The sequence below is a fragment of the Ostrinia furnacalis genome, unplaced genomic scaffold, assembly GCF_004193835.3.
Source record: "Ostrinia furnacalis isolate ACB-3 unplaced genomic scaffold, ASM419383v2 OfSCF7467, whole genome shotgun sequence".
In the NCBI taxonomy this organism is placed as follows: Eukaryota; Metazoa; Arthropoda; class Insecta; order Lepidoptera; family Crambidae; genus Ostrinia; species Ostrinia furnacalis.
The window spans coordinates 973-18408 of NW_021137706.1; the positions used below are offsets into that span (position 1 = coordinate 973).

General features: G+C 39.5%; 1 protein-coding gene and 1 long non-coding RNA gene across 4 annotated transcripts; one reads left to right on the top strand and one right to left on the bottom strand.

Annotated features, from left to right (window-relative positions):
* The first annotated feature begins 702 nt into the window (after positions 1–702).
* Positions 703–7806, top strand: LOC114364763 (protein transport protein Sec24D-like). The gene is made up of 3 exons (XM_028321062.1): positions 703–915; positions 4166–4299; positions 6077–7806. The coding sequence occupies exons 1-3, from the start codon at positions 736–738 to the stop codon at positions 6078–6080; spliced, it is 318 nt and encodes a 105-aa protein (XP_028176863.1). The 5' UTR covers positions 703–735; the 3' UTR covers positions 6081–7806.
* Positions 7807–8342: 536 nt separating this feature from the next.
* On the bottom strand, positions 8343–15482 carry LOC114364765 (uncharacterized). Of its 3 annotated transcripts, XR_003656869.1 has the most exons (8): positions 15390–15482; positions 13314–13383; positions 12625–12757; positions 11952–12104; positions 11188–11348; positions 9649–9857; positions 9032–9210; positions 8343–8498 (listed from the first exon to the last, which is right to left on the bottom strand). It is a non-coding gene; the product is annotated as an uncharacterized LOC114364765 (long non-coding RNA). The 3 variants fall into 3 exon arrangements; XR_003656871.1 differs by lacking the exon at positions 12625–12757; XR_003656870.1 differs by lacking the exons at positions 8343–8498; positions 9032–9210; positions 9649–9857; ... (2 more) ...; positions 12625–12757; positions 13314–13383 and adding exons at positions 13629–14000; positions 14415–14576.
* Positions 15483–17436: the final 1954 nt, after the last annotated feature.

The following is a 17436-nucleotide window of genomic DNA, read 5'->3' on the forward strand; positions in this document are numbered from 1 at the left end:
CCAAGGAAACGCACAATCAATAACACAATGGCACTTAAAAGTCGATGATTATTTAAAAGATAAAAATGTTTGGGATACGTTACTGCCTAGCTCGCATAAATATTTATAACTTTGTACATTTTAAAGCATGTAAACCTTTGAAAAAGAGGCTGACAATAGTGACTGAGTTTCTTGCGCTGCTTCTTCTCAGCACTGGCCCATTTATTGTCCTGAAGCAGTGGTAGGGTTAATCCTGGGACGTGTAAAAGTCCTTTTTTTAAGCCTATTTACAGAAATAAATGAGTTTTAATGAGTTTTTTTTTTAATGAGTTTAAGTCGAACCAGATTTTGTGACTTTTGTCGTCTTATTTCGATCAGCAGTTCCTCTACCCTCTGCCTTAAGCCTCGTATCCAATTGAACAGTTTCAGTCTGCCTCGAGAAGAGGCTGCTCATGTGGATACTAGACTTATTATAAGGTCACAATAAAAACTGTTTTCTCCAACCGCAAAGATCCATTACCGCGTTCCTGTTCGGCGATAATTAAATGAAATGTAAAATGTCATGGTGACAGTCTTAGATTACTCTCGAATCGGATATACTGAATTTTAGTAAATTGATTTTTTATTAGATTGTCACATTAATTTATTTTTATTAGATTATGGCATTCTTCTCCTGTTCACCTTAGGGCGAAACAGAAAAGGCGGTAAATAAATATAATCTATTCGAATTTCGCTATTCCAGAGAACGGCGTGCACATGCTCCTCTGGGTAGGCTCGGCCGCATCTCCGGAGTTCGTCCGCGACGTGTTCGGCGCCGCCTCGCCGCAACACATCGATACACAAGTGGCCGAACTGCCGGAGCTTGACAACCCTACGAGCCAGGCGGCGCGCGCGCTGGTTGAGGAAGCTAGAGTGAAGCGACGCAATGCTATGAGGGTAAGCAGCATTAACTGTCTATCGCCCGTATCCACAAACATTACTATGAGGTCTCACAGTGCGCGTGGACGCACAGGGTGACATATGAACCAATCACAGAGCTCTATTCAACGCTGTGCGTTCGATTTGCTGCTTCACTTAAGCAAGCATCGTTTGTGAATACGGGCATATATCTCGTCGTCATCAGGTCATTTGGTCACCATTCCAGGAGCACGCACGACCTATCTGATTTACCAGAGGCAAATGGTAATATCTGTACAGTTTGACGTAGTCATAGTCAGGGGGGCTACTCCCAAATACGTCATCCGAAGAGACGAATATTTCCATCTCTCTCACACAAATTGAGATTCCATCATGAGCGACAGTGACAGGTAAACCGAAACTATGTGAAACGACTGTGAAGTGTTCGGCGCCGCCTCGCCGCAACACATCGATACACAAGTGGCCGAACTGCCGGAGCTTGACAACCCTACGAGCCAGGCGGCGCGTGCGCTTGTTGAAGAAGCTAGAGTGAAGCGACGCAATGCTATGAGGGTAAGCAGCATATAACTGTCTCTATATCATCAGGTCATTTGGTCACCATTCCAGGAGCACGCACGATCTTTCTGATTTACCAGAGGCAATGGTAACATCTGTATAGTTTTGACGTAAAGTCTGGTCCGTGAGCACGTAGAATTTTGTCCAATGACCCCTAGCTACCCATCCTTATCGCTCGCGCGTAATTATGTTGCTGTCGCGCTCGCACACTCACTGCGGGTGCCAGTCGCACAGTCGCGACAGCAATATAATTACGCGCAAGCAATAAGGATGGGTAGCTAGGGGTCATTGGACAAAATTCTACGTGCTCACGGACCGGGCTTTAGTCACAGTCAGGAGGGCTACTCCCAAATACGCCATCCTCACTGTCGAATATTTCCACCTCTCTCACACAAATTGAGATTCCATCATGAGCGACAGTGATAGGTAAACAGAAACTATGTAAAACGACTGTGACGTGTTCGCCTGAGCTAGATAACCCTACGAGCCAGGCGGCGCGCGCGCTGGTTGAAGAAGCTAGAGTGAAGCGACATAATGCTATGAGGGTAAGCAGCATATAACTGTCTATCGCCCGTATTCACAAACATTGCTATGAGGTCTCACAGTGCGCGTGGACGCACAGGGTGACACACGAACCAATCACAGAGCTCTATCCAACGCTGTGCGTCCGATTTGCTGCTTCACTTAAGCAAGCATCGTTTGTGAATACGGGCATATATCTCGTCGTCATCAGGTCATTTGGTCACCATTCCAGGAACACGCACGACCTTTCTGATTTACCAGAGACAAATGGTAACATCTGTATAGTTTTGACGTAGTCACAGTCAGGAGAGCTACTCCCAAATACGTCATCATCATCATCATCATCATCTCAGCCATAGGACGTCCACTGCTGAACATAGGCCACCCCAATGCTTTCCATGTTACGGCCCAATACGTCATCGTCACTGTCGAATATTTCCACCTCTCTCACACAAATTGAGATTCCATTATGAGCGACAGTGACAGGTAAACCGAAACTATGAAAAACGACTGTGACGTGTTCGCCTGAGCTAGATAACCCTACGAGCCAGGCGGCGCGTGCGCTGGTTGAAGAAGCTAGAGTTAAACGACGCAATGCTATGAGGGTAAGCAGCATATACTGTCTATCGCGCGTATTCACAAACATTACTATGAGGTCTCACAGGGTTATAAGGTACAGGGTGACACACGAACCAATCACAGAGCACTATTCAACGCTGTGCGTTCGATTTGCTGCTTCACTTAAGCAAGCATCGTTTGTGAATACGGGCATATATCTCGTCGTCAGGTCATTTGGTCACCATTCCAGGAACACTCACGACCCTTCTGATTTACCAGAGGCAAATGGTAATAGCTGTATAGTTTTGACGTAGTCATAGTCAGGAGAGCTACTCCCAAATACGTCATCATCATCATCATCATCATCATCTCAGCCATAAGACGTCCACTGCTGAACATAGGCCCCCCCAATGCTTTCCATGTTACGGCCCAATACGTCATCGTCACTGTCGAATATTTCCACCTCTCTCACACAAATTGAGATTCCATCATGAGCGACAGTGATAGGTAAACCGAAACTATGTAAAACGACTGTGACGTGTTCGGCGCCGCCTCGCCGCAACACATCGATACACAAGTGGCCGAACTGCCGGAGCTTGACAACCCTACGAGCCAGGCGGCGCGCGCGCTGGTGGAAGAAGCTAGAGTGAAGCGACGCAATGCTATGAGGGTAAGCATAACTATATCAGTATTAAAAAACAGCTCAACAGACCCACGTTTTTGATAGGTCTAATCTGGTCGTATTGGTCCTTCGAGCCGGATTTGAACCAGTCTAAAATCATTATCAAACATTCTTGCATTTGCCTGCAAGTCTATATTTTGGTCTACAACTTAAGGAAAAGAGCTTCTCTCAAGGTTAAATAATTATGTTGTAAGGTAAGTGTCTTTTAAAGTATCATAGACTAGAGTTCGAAGACAAAATCAAGTTCGAACTTCGAAGCAAACATCCAAAGAAAAGGTTACCAGCAAAGCTTAGCACTGTTAAAAAAAGAGTACGTATGCACTGTATCTTATAAGTATTTTTAGTTTTTTTTTTCCTAGAACCTTTAGTTCCAATCTATCTGCTAGCATGACACGCATGCATTTTTCTTTGCATGTACTTAATTTGACTATTTCCTTCTGAATTTTTATACTGAAAAGATATTGAGTGAAAATAGAAATATTCTAAACGTCAATTATATTGAAATGTCATTAAATTAAAAAAAGTATCAGATTAGCATTCACTCAATATCAATGCATGATTGAAAGCGCTTCGTAAACGAGCAGCACTTTTTTGGCAAAATTGCTTCACTATACAATATGGCAACATTATTATTAACTATATTGGCCGCATCATTTTAGAATGTAGGCCATGTTGTTCTAAAACAATTTCTCATAAAAATACATATTGGATATAATCGAATCTCGCTTCAGTTTGTCTCAATCTTACTTTGCTTTAGATACCAAAACTGAATGCAAAGTTTTGGACAAAACCTATAGATGACGCTACTAAAATTTCAATAAAACAGCGTCTATAGACATAATGAAGACAACATACGAATTTCAATGACGGTTTCTTTTAATTTCTCGCAAGTCTCTCAACACTTGCAATTCCGTTGCTCGTTTACAAGCCCCTAACGCCCTGGCTTGGTAGTTGGACATAGTGCACCAGTACGACAAACGGGAGGCAATGTTCCGGCGATTGCTGGTTGAGGACCGAGGGCTGGACGGCGCCGATTCCTACACGGAACACCTGCTCAACACTCACAAGACTGTCCAGAAGATGCTGTATGTTGACGCGCTTTTGCCCCAAAACTTTCGGGGATATTCCACTTATCTTCGTTGGCTTGCCCTACCTTAGTGAACGTTTCTCCACGAATCTTCTTTCAGCTTCTACAAATCTCCATTCCATTCGAGCTAAATTTTTCTTTTGACTAGTTCAAAATTGTGGCAAGTCAGTGACGATAAGTGGGATGACCCATTTTACGCTTTTTTATGGTCTTTGGGCAACATTTCAAGTTATTTGGGCAACATTTCAAGTTATTTGGGCAGACAGGTTTTCTTTCCTCTTGGTGGTATAGGTTTTAGATGTCGTGTGGCTTCTTTCATCCAAGGTAAATAGATCTATGGTATCCCGGTAATTCCAAGATGGCACTGATGAGATTGTGTTAGTTGTGTGTGTGAATATCACATATTTCAACTGTAATAGGTAAGGGAACATATTAAAAAGCAGTGTGCTCGCTTCGTTTTACTTAATATCTAAAGAGCGTGACGTGTGATGGATTGAGTGTTTTAATAACGTGTTCTTGCGTGTATTTCGATTGTGTGATTTAAAGCTTATTATTTTGCCGTTTTTGATTTGGCCGTTTGGTGTAGTGGTTCAGAACGGACTACTATGCCGGGAGGTCCCGGGTTCGATTCCCGGCCGGGCAGAAATTGAAATGATGAATTTTAATTTCTGTGACGGGTCTGGGTGTAAATATGTATAATATGTATGTATTTAATAAAAAAAAAGCATATAAGTAGTATATCCGTTAAGCTAGCACCCATAACACAAGCATTGAGTTGCTTACTTTGGGGCTAGCTGGCGCTGTGTGAAATTGTCCAAAGATTTATTTATTATTATTTATTTTAATTTTGTTGTTATTTATTTCTTTTTATGTTGGTATGCTAATTGATTCGTTTTTACGAGTGATTTGTGTATTCTAAACTGGTATTAAGCCAGGGGGTTGGGTAAGGTTTCATTTATTAATTTACACAAGATTTTGTATAGCACCTTAAATTACATAGAATTGAATTTGACATACACTCGGCATCAAATAAATCGCACCTCCCGCGACAAGCACTTATCAAACGTATGCATCCCCACTTCCCACCAACATTGGTACCATTTGAAAGCCTAGTTCTAAACTTCATTTCATTAAAGGAAAGGTTTTTACCCCAAAAATGTGTCTTTACAAGGATCCAGAGTCACTTCTTCAAAAAATAGGTAATTACGCTATAGCCATTTTTTATGACTATAAAACTGTTAAGTTGGGATTAATCGCTATCCATCTGTTAAAGAGGACACGTGAGATCTTTACTTGGTTTTTTAACCATAAAAATTGGTCTAATTGATCCCAGAGGTGAGCCCAAAGTGAGGTCTATTTTCAAGTCACATTTATGGTATATGTTAATCATTTATTTAGAAATGAAATGTATTTTTCTTTAAGGATATTTATTGGGCTTTCAAATAACACCAATATTGTTGGGGTCATGGTACCCCAACAATATTGTGTCAGAAGAACATCTTTAAAGTTCGCGTCGCGGAAGGTGCGGTTTATTTGATGTTGAGTGTATTAACTTGACCTTAGAAAAAACAAGCTTAGCAAGGTTTTCTTTAGTTATGGACCAGATATTAACCGCATTCCGTAGTGTGTATGGTATGGTGGTAGCTATATTGCCACTACTGCGTGCTATGTAATGGATTAAAAAGTGGCTTGACACATCTGTGCATATCACAGCAAATCAAACATTTTAAAAATATTAATTACTCAAATTTTAATAACAAACATCATTGTTCTAGCTAACCCTAATGCGACAACACGACAAACTAGAAGCGGTCCTACGACACTTCCTTGTGGAGGACCGCGGCGTGGACGGCAGCGCGTCCTACGTGGACTACCTCTGCCACGTGCACAAGGAGATCCGGGCGATGCTATAGCCAGAGTATTAACACCAGCACCGCTGGCGCCTGGAACACTTCCTCGACTGGTGAGCGACATTGTCAAACGCATAGGCCGAGTCTGTTAAATTTCTTTTACCAAATTTTGGACGGAACATTATCAAAAGCTTTGGCGGGGTCTGTTAATCTTATAAAATATTGAACTAGTTTATACAAGTTATTGCCTTTATCAAATAACGATGGATAAATAAGTTAAAAATCGATTGACGTATGAGGCAATGATTCATTTAACTTTAAAAGAAGTGTTGATTGAAGTTGTCTTAAAACTTACTTGTACTTATACTTGTTTTGTCTAAAACTCTGTTTCCCTTAATGTACAAGGTTAACTTAACATATTGCTTTATCTAAACATAAATACCTTTTTGTTTAAATCTTAAAAGTTATAAGCACTAAAATACGTCCTTGCGATACTCGTGACATTGAGCATTACGTAGTACGTATGTCTATGATACACTAGAATTGGTTGTAAGATTCAAAGGCTGTACCTATATTAGTAAATTGTAGGATAAATCGTGGTTATTACTTCAAAAAATATTGTATTACAGCCTTATTGTATTTCTTGTATTGTATAAATGTAAAAGAAAATTAATGAATTCATGTTCAATTATTAAAATGAAATGAAATTTCGCTCACCAATCGAATGAAAAGTTTCCAGCGAATACAGTTTTCGATTGATGCAGTGATCGATTTTTTACATTCACTTACTGTTTAATGTAATATAATTATTATTAGCATACATAAATGATAGTGTAATAATTAAATCCATTCCGAACGCATGTGTCAAAGTATACAAAATAGTATTTTACATAAGTTCGAAAAATCTTTCACTGCATCAGTGTTAAAGTAAGTGTGTGAGTGATGAATGTGTGACAACCGATGAAATGACAATTATCCGATAGTGTCACTGCCTCTATTTCTTTTCTTCAAATTTTCATGGTAATGTTACTATTAAAAAAACATCTAGTACATTGGGCATGTAGCTTTTATTAATAAAATTATAATTTAGTCGATGCTCGAAAATTTTAAAGTACTTACCCTAAATTACCATGGAAATTGTAATCCATAGACACTGGAAAGTGTACAGCATCAATAACTGTATTTTGTCGAGTATTGTTTGTAGTCGGATAATGGCAACACTGAGATGACTGACCAATATTGTACAGTGCAATAAATATAACTTTGCTAAATAAACTTAAAAAGTGAACGCAGAGCTATACTTTTTGCATATTATAAAATGTTGCCATGCTATAGCATTAGCATAGGATATTTTCAAGATTACACTGTTAGAAATTTTACGGTTAATAATAAATAATATTAGAATAGAGATTTTGTAAAATAAATCGTGAATTTCAGGCGGAATCAATAATTTTATTGTTTTTATTTAATCATTCTTATTTAGTTATTGTTAATGTCTAACATAATGTTTCGCGCGAAGCCGTTTACTTTCTTATGATATTAAACCGAGCGATAGTTGTAGAAGTTTTATTATTATCTTGTATGTATGTATTTCAGTATCTGTAAGACGCGAATGTAATGGAGTGTAAATAAATATATTGGCATTATTATTTTCAGTCTGTCTTTTATTGGTTTATATTTTTAGAGATATTTCATAGTACCTTACATAAAAAATCCCAATTAGTGCTTAGCAGTGATTGTGTTGTGATCTATCTTCCATTCCTATTCAGACTGGAAAGAGATGATTATTATTGAAAGAAAAAAACAATTGAATATTAAATTAAGGATCCGCAAGTGAGCATTAGGAAAACAAGCGAGCATCAGGAAAACAAGTGAGAATTGGGAAAACAAATGAGCATTGAGAAAGCGAGCATTGGGAAAACAAGCGAGCATCGGGAAAACAAGTGAGAATTGGGAAAACAAATGAGCATTGAGAAAGCGAGCATTGGGAAAACAAGCTTGCATCGGGAAAACAAGTGAGAAATAATGAAAACAAGCGAGCATTGGGAAAATAAATGAGCCGGATACAAACAAAAAGCGAGAGTTGACAAAACTAGTGATATTAAATTGATACCTATGCGATAGTCATTTAATAATTAGTTAGCTACAATAATTAAAACAAGATGTTTAGTCCAATCTTTATTCACAGCATTTCATTGACTATTAAAAACAAACATGGTTCTCAAGTTCACTACACGTGTGATGCGCTCGCGCAGTAAGCGGCGTACGTCGCATGACGTCAGCACTCTGGCGCAGGAGGCGGCTTGGTGTACACCAGGACTGGGTTCGGGCTTCCATCTCATTCTGACTGCAAAGAGGGACATCATGATCATTTAAAAAACAATTGAACGGAGATAAGTGAGCGTAGGAGGAAACATTGGAATAACTAGGGGAAAAGTGACAACTATTGGAGAAACGATTATCAAGGAGGTAAGAAAAATTATATTTAGTACGGAATACTACAGTAGAATTTACAAGAAATTTCTGCTTCGTAACCTACCTTCTGTTGCTATTTTGTCAACAAAAGGCGGTGATATTACCATCAAGATGGCACAAGCTCGTTGGTTTCTTCGTATAGGTAAGTGTAATATGTGACACTAGTTTGCGTTGCATACACACTACTACATAAGTATTATTTTATAAGTACCGGATAGCGCAGCGTAGGACGTCCACCCTCAAGGTGGACCGACGACCTCATAAAGGTAGCGGGAACTGGGAAGGCGCTGGATGCAGGCCGCCACCAACCGGCCATTGTGAAAATCATTGGGAGAGGCCTATGTTCAGCAGTGGACGTCTTATAGCTGAAATGATGATGATGAAGTTCACTTATTAAATGCTTACAGGTTTCGGATAAATCACTTCAATGATAGGCCCCTTATAGTTGCAAGGCAGGCAGGTGTCGGGACAGCGGCTCTGCCTCAGTCGCTTGCAGCCGGCGACTCGAGCGATCCACGCGCAGCACAGCAGGAGAACTTGAAGCATCATTGTTGGGTTCTGTAGAACGTGTTCTGGTGTTTTTTCTGTGAACAAGACACAAAGATCAAACGTGGCTTGAAGATTTCTAGAGCTGTCAATGAAATGATTCCTTAGGAGCTGCAGCTCAACGAGAACAGGCTGGATTGAGAGCTTATTTCTAATTCTAGAGAGTTTGTGAAGTGCTATGCGTCGTAAATATGCGAAATACTGCATGTTACAAAAGGACGAAAAATAAAATTGACAATCAAGCCAACAAGTGACGAAAATTCCAGCAAAATTCCATCAAGTTCCAAGCAGAAGGCAGACGAAATATTGAGACATGGCTGGCATTACATAGATGTCACTATTGGAGGGTATCATAAAGTGACTGGAAATCTCGTAAGAAGCCACCAGAGATGTGCGAGAATGCGTAGAGAGGGATGTGTTTGTCAAGAACCAATATAATTTCTTCATTTGCCGAGGCGAGGTACTCGAGGGCTTACCGGTTTAGGCGACACAACTTCGATGTACGGTCCTTTATACGTGCAGGGCAGGCAGTACTCGGGAATACGGCTCTTGCGCCGGCAGCCCGCCACCTCCACCAGCCAGAAGCACACTTGCAGCAGAACTATCAGCACTTTCTCCACGAGCATGGTGATACGTTTACGATTATACGACTGGGAATAACATGAGGTTGCAGGTGCTTCTATTTCTGAAAAAAAAGTACAAAATAATGACAGCTCAAACATTTGATAAGGAAGTTCAGAGTGCCTCAGAAAAGAGTTGGGATCATTTAAATAAGCAGAATGAGGGCTGGCAAACTTGTGAGTTTCAACCGTCACCAAAAATGCCTTCATCATAATAACAATAACATTCAAGCAGTTGGAATCTAATAAATACTTATTACAACCCGGTCGAGTTCACTGCGAATGCGACTCTCCCTCGCACTCACCCACATCTCCCCGCGTTCATCCCGTTCGTACCAGAGCGTCGACGTGACGTCACGACCGCCAGGTGCGCAGTTAACTTGACCGGTTTGTAGTGCAACTACATCTTTATCTTGGTTAAAAAAAAGCCTTGTAAGGTAAGTGCCCCCTACTTCGGTATATTAAGGCTCTTACGACTTTAACATTTTATTTAAAAATAACCAAGCATGATATCAGTATGAAAGCTTTTGTATGCTAAACTTTGGTCTTTTGACAGTAAGTTAATACATAATTTATAGTTATATAGTTTGAACTTTTTTTTATATTAATTGTTCTGCGGACCTCTTGTTTGGATCCTGTTTCGTGACAAAATTTTGCTCTGTTTCTAAGTTCGTGAACTCATGTCCCCTATTTCGGGATAAGGTTTTATGCATACAGTTAGGATATTTTAATAATGATTAAGGGTTTAATAAATTTAAAAACGATAATAAATATTTACAATAAAATAATTATGTGAAATTGACGATATTACTTACCTGAAATATTCATAAGAAATAATGTGTCTAGTATAATATTTTGATTTGTTAATTCTAACAATATGTGAAAATATTTATATAACCATTAGAAATATANATATCCTTGAATCGGTAGTGTCACGAAATAGGGGACACACGAAAAATAATATGTACGCTATTTCGTGAGTCAATTAATCGCAATTTTAAAGGAATTCTACGTTTTCATATAACTTTTTTCTAAGCCAAATCAATTGTCAAGGAACACATGAAACCACTATTACAAGTTTTATTTAAATGGACGTTCCTTCGCCTTTTTATAAGCTTAAGAAGTTGGAGCGCTAACCTTACGGTGAGAGCAACCTTTGCAAGCCGCACGGCTGTTTTTGGCTCTCTGAGAGTTTGAAGCTTCGTATTACTCTCATTTTTGGCGCCACAATGCTGGTACTTGGTTTTTTAGATAGCTTAAATAATAGAGTTTTTGCAGTAATGAAGAATTTTTTTAAATAATGTTCCATTTGCTTATTATTTGAGCTAGAAAAGAAACTTACGAACTTACGTACTATCACGAACTAGTAGCCGTTTACCTTAATTATCAAGTTACCTTAATATAAATCGCGTTGGCCAGGCGGTTAGTTCTCTTCTTGCTCTTGTCACAACTTTTGGTCAACTGCTTCCTTTCGCCAAAGTGCTTGAGGTCCATCACTGATACTGCGATGTGGAGGAGGAGCAACACAAACTCGTTCAGGTACAGCATCTTAAAAACTGCGAAAAGTATTTTGGATAAGTTACAAGGAAATTTGGCGAGAGCTAGAAAAAGAGGAGCTGAAAATCTTTGGTTTTGTATTTAGTCTACTGAAGCTGAAGGATGCTGATGTGAACTGCTAGTCTACACAATACATTGTTTCTTTCCTGCAAAAACTAGCACAGATTCATTGAGGATTTGTTTGTGAAGACAAAGATACATTGCAAGACTGTTTTGTCGCTTTGCAGGCAACTCAGGACTGATTGTTGTGGAAATCCTTGGGAACGAAATAGAAAAGGGTGAGTACTTCAGAGTCAGGATTTACCAGATCACTTCTTGTCACATTTGGGGCTGTTCTCGTGGTTTTGTTCCCCAGTTGACGAAGCACAATGTCGTATCCTGCGTGTCCAAACAACTGCACGCAGAAAGATTTAATGAAGGCTACTGACAACGCCACTCTTGTGGCGGAGTTTTGGGCTGACACTGTGTAGGTTTGTTGTCGACACGACAAGAAGAAGACTTGGGGCAGTTCTCGTGACCTGTCGTTGTGGAAATTTTGAGGAAGTTTCGAGTTGAAACGAAATAATATAGAAAAAGGTAGGTACTTCAGAACCAGGACTTACCAGATCACTTCTTGTCACAGTTGGGGCTGTTCTCGTGGCAGGTCACGTACTCGTGGCGCGTGCAGCCGAAGCACGACTCTAGGTACGACAGCAGCAGCGTCACCACCAGCACCACGACTTCTTGGAGGAGCTCAGTGTCCATCGCCTGAGGAACTAGAAGAATCAAGTCTACTGTAGTAAAGGCATCTTCAGCCGAAAGCGTATCTGAGCATTTTCTATGACAATGTTTGGAAGTACGCGAGTAGTGCAAGTTTCCCACGCTTTTCGACAGGCCTGAGGCCTTATGCTTCAACTACACCAACGCGTGCAGATCCCTATCGCCGATGCGATCATAAGCCAATGACAGGGTCGCGCGGACTGTCATGGGTCGCTTGAAGCTTTAGTTGCTATGTGCAGATGAAATAGCAAGTTGACGTTGTTAAGGGAACGTTTCAGGGAGTAAGGTATCATCGTCCTCTACAACAACATTCAAATTCAAATTCATTTATTTGCACATTGATACGAAGAAGTCCGTCAAGTACAAATTATTATTTTCCTATAAGAATGGAGATGGAAGATACAGATAATCAGATTCAAGGAGCCTTGGAAATAATGTAAAGAAAAACTGGTTCTGGAGCTCAATCCAAAACCAAAGTTTAAGCAAATCATATACATTAAATTTTGATAGACGCACCCAATCAGATTTACTTCTTGCACGGTGGGTTCTCACCGCAAGTAACGCGTTTGTTGCCACAACCGGAGGCCAGTTGTAGGAGACACAGCGCAATGAAGAAGATTACCAGCGTCAAGCGGGCCCACCTCATGATCTGAAACAAAGTTGACCCATCAAGCATCTCCACTACTTCATCAGCTACATGTCATACATAAATGTTCAACTTTGCTTCAGATCTTTGAGGGTCAGCGGTGTTTGAATAAGTAATCTTACGCAATCAAATGCTACTTCCTTTGCTAACGGGACTATTCTCACCTCTCGTTCCCACCGCTGCAACTCCTTTGTAGCCAGGATCTACAGCTTGGCCGCTAATAAAAACCCAACCAGTGAAGGTCAAGTTTATCCCGTACTTTCTTTGCTATTTGGAGTTAGGGCAGCCATTAATCTAAATATATAAAAGGAGAAACTGACTGACTGACTGACAGATCAACGCACAGCCTAAACGGCTAAACGTAGGCACTTGAAATTTGGAAGGGACGTAGCTTAGGTACCGTAGAGGTGCACTAAGAAAGGATTTTCCGAAATTCCCACGGGAACGGGAATTAGCGGGAAAAAGGGGATTCACGCGTACGAAGTCGCGGGCGGCCGCTAGTTTAATATAAAAAGATACTATGACTATTATGTCTCTACGTAATAAAAAAATAACTTACACGACTTCCAGATGTTTGTGTTCTCCGACGGAACTATTCTAACTTAATAGCCATTCTTCTTTTTTCTTGCCTGCAAACGAAAAATAGCGTTTTGAGTCGTTCCACCAAAAACTACACTAACTAAACTAAAACTAAGATTAAAACTAAAAATATCAACTCTACTGGAAAGGTGGAATTTGACCCAAACCGTTATTTTTCTTTGCAGGCAATGCTAAGAATGAAAGCACCGAATTTACATCATGTCTTTTATTTTAGATGTAAAATTCCAAAAACACAAAAAAGAAATTGAAATGAATTCTAAACATCTATGCAATGGTGGTCTGTGTATCAGCTAAATTGAACTCTAGCTGATTTTTCTTAAGTTTGTTCTGTATTTTAATCCAGTCCAGCATTTTCTCTATCTATTGGATACCGGTCTTGGTTTTAGTTCTTCCACAAACTTCATTGCGATTATTTTGTTTTGCTTCAGGTCATTTGACAAACATTATACCTGTCTGAAGCTCTTTGGCGTTTTAACAGTTGAATCTCTATGATCAGTTTCTGTAGGGTCCCCTTCGGCATGGCGCGCGACCAGAGCAGGGAATGTTCTTCTTGCAGCAGCCTGCCGCGCCTGCGATCAGCATGAGGAAGAAGGCCAGGACTATGGAGTATAGCCGATGAATATCCGTTTTTCCCATCTTGCGAAACCTGTAAAGAAATGTCTTCTTTTAGGAGAAGATGAAGACTTGACAGAAATAAGCTGATCTGTAGGTAAAACCTTCATGCCCGTTTTCACCATCAATCCCTAATTTTTAAGTTACCCCTATAAAAATAAAATTCCTATTAAGCGCTATCATAGGGGCCACTTAAAAAAAAAGTGACCATAAGTCTATGAAGTGTTTCTGATTTAGCGTTAGATCTCTAGACAGAAATATCGACTCAATATGATGAGAACTCTTCTACAGTTTAGCTACTAACCTAATCCAATATTGAGTATATAACGTAATTGATGTACCCAGCGATGTGGAAAGCATTGGGGGAGGCCTACGTTCAGCAATGGACGTCCTGTGGCTAAAATGATGATGATGAACGCTATTCAAAGTATTCAACATTTCAACCAACCTTATTCACTTGCTACAAGGCGCGGGCTGGCGACAAGCGATGTAAACCTTCCTAGTGCACCCGCTAACGTGGCCCAGAAACAGAAGCGCCGTGACGATCAGGTAGATGGCGCCGCGCACCGGATCCATGTTCCTATCCCCTCAGCATGACTCGCCTCCTGCCCTGGAGGAAAAACCTGCGGGTGCTTACAGAATGAACCTAGCATTGCTACACGCAAATCACTTTTATAGCTTGGGATCATTTTAGAACCTTTAGAAAATACTTAACTCCTGAGTGTAAGTCAAGCTCTTTTGAAACCGTAAAGAGATCTATATATATAAAAGAAAGTCGTGTTAGTTACTCCACTTATAACTCAAGAACGGCTGAACCGATTTAGCTGAAAATTGTCAGGGAGGTAGTTTAGAGCCAGGAGAAGGACATAGGATACTTTTTATCCCGTTCGAAATAAAAAAAAAGTCTGCTTATTTATTGCCATTAAGGCGGAACAAAGTTCGCCGGGTCAGCTAGTTATAAATAAAGAGGAGTAAAACTAACAAGCAGGAAGCAGTTATGCCTTTAGTCAGTAATGATCGAACTATCATTGTTGCCCATTATTGGCTCAAATATTCTGAGGGTTTTTGTTGTCCCTAGTTTTAAGGGAGTTGTTAAAATATCACTGTCTGTTATAAAAAATACCAATTTGTAAAGCGTTTGCTTCTTGTGTTTTGTCAAAGGTGGTACCACATTAGCACTAGTTAGCAAGTTCATCCAAGTGAAAAACTGTTTTGGCAGAAGATGTCCATGGCAGCAATAAACTTGCGTTTTCGATTGATAACATTAGCTTAATAATTTTGTAAGAATAAAGATGAGTCACAAAGATTAAAAATCAGTTGCTAAAATGGTTTACAAGTTTTAGGTCAAATTCCATCATTTTAATTCAAAGATCTAAGGGCAAAATACAGCGATCTACTCAAATAAAAAGTAATTCAGTCATACCTGCAATTCTTTCGGTTTATTTTTATTGTTTTTTGATTTTATTTACTGTGAATTTTGGCTGTAAAATAGATGGTTGGGTGACAGAACAGAAATTTTGATTGGACTGTCAATTGGAACAGTTTGAATGTGATGTGAAGTGTCCAAAAAGTTTCTGACTAATCGTTGGCAGCAATGAGGTTCTTACTGAAGATTGCAAGATATTGTGCAGCAAGAGTTAGACTATTACTTATTCTGTGCCAAGGCGCAGACCACTGACTTTTAGTTGGCCGAAAGTTGAGTCGGGTTGGTAATCAGTATGAAGATGTATGAAAGTGCGCACATTACGTCGATTTGGTATCGGCCGATTCTTCATACAAATTATAATCGGATTAATTGGGCCAACTATCGGCCAACTAAAAATCGGTGGTCCGCGCCTGGGCTTAGGGCGATCAACACAAGCGAAGAAATTGTATCTGTAAGTACGTACCTAACGTAATAAATAAGTTTAGCAAAAAATCTCAATACAGAAACCGGGCCTAAGTAATAGTAATGTTTTCGTATCGTATTGTCCCAGATTAAGTACCTGATCTAAGTAGTTAGCTACTTACTTACTTGTATCGGCAGTTCTGCGGTTGTAACATAAGTTTCATAAAACATTATAGAGAAGCAATGTTTAAAAAGCTTCTTTTAGAAAGAATGAGAAATATTTGGTACTTACAAGTGAAAGCTCTAGATCGTTGATCTCGCGCACGTTTTATTTTATGGTAACGTGGACGGATTTAGATGCAGTCTTTTATGTCGGTTATTTTCGCCTCCGTTGCCATCTCGCCGTGATTTACAGTACAAGACTCCTTTAGGAACGCGGACATGCCATTTATCAAAATCCTTCAGTGGTATTCGAGATTTATTAGGACCAAAATAAGCTACTCTTTCAGCAGATTTCGGACGCGTGGATCCCGTTTTACCGGGGTGGAGTTTCGTAAAATCTGTACTTAGTAAGCACCTATGTTCTAAAAGGAACCCCAATGCAAAATTTGAGACTCCTAGCACTTGTAGTTTTTGAGATTTCGTGATCAGTCAGACAGTCAAACAGTGACCTTTCGCTTTTATAAATTAACTAAGTAAGTACATAAAATATAGAGCACAAAATATGGTTTTTCGTGTAGGAACATGAGCCTATTTTAGCCTGTGTGGATGACGATAAAACAAAAATAGCATAACAAGTGTTACGATCGTGTTAAACTTAATGTTAACTTGCGTGCGCTATAAATTAAGACAATTATGAATGTTTTGATGGTAATAATAGTCACGCTGAAAGTCTGTGTGTGCGGGACGCCCAATATCCTTCATTATTAATCTTATTGATGTTACAAATCTTCCAACGTGGGTTCTAGAGTACTTATTATTATTCTGTGGTTCTAGTAAGTGTAGAGATGTGTCAGACTTAAAGCCGTCGTGGGCGTTAGATCTCAGTCATCTCATAATTCTATCTAGATAATCCAATTTTGGTTTATAAGCTATCAATGATTAAGCTTTTAAATAAGAATACTTACCTACTCACTGTCACACTGTTCCCTAAAACTACAATTGGTTATGAAGTTTGTTTGATGGAATAATCTTTACATACTAGGGCGGTTTTTGAGTTTATGTACAACTAGCGGCCGACGCGTGGATTCCGTCTTACTCCCGGGGGTTGATTTCTAGAGAATGTACCTACCTACATTTTAAATTTCAAGTCTCTTAGGTAGGTACTTCAAAAACAGAGGACTTTCATACGAACTTCCAATTTAATCTTCTGATTTTGGATCTGAAACTCTACTTTTGATCCACATTCATTACTTTAATGCTTTAAATTGAATGAGTAATGTGTACATTTATTAGTCATGTACCTACTTAAGTGGTGTTATTACAAAACATTTAGCTCCAAGTAATAGCGTGTTTGCAACACATTTCCGTTCAAACAGGTGGGCTAATGAAATTGAAACATTGTACATTACATTACATGTAGTAAACGTATATTTAAATGTTGAATAACGTGGCCTATTATAACGTGTACATTCATGTGCAC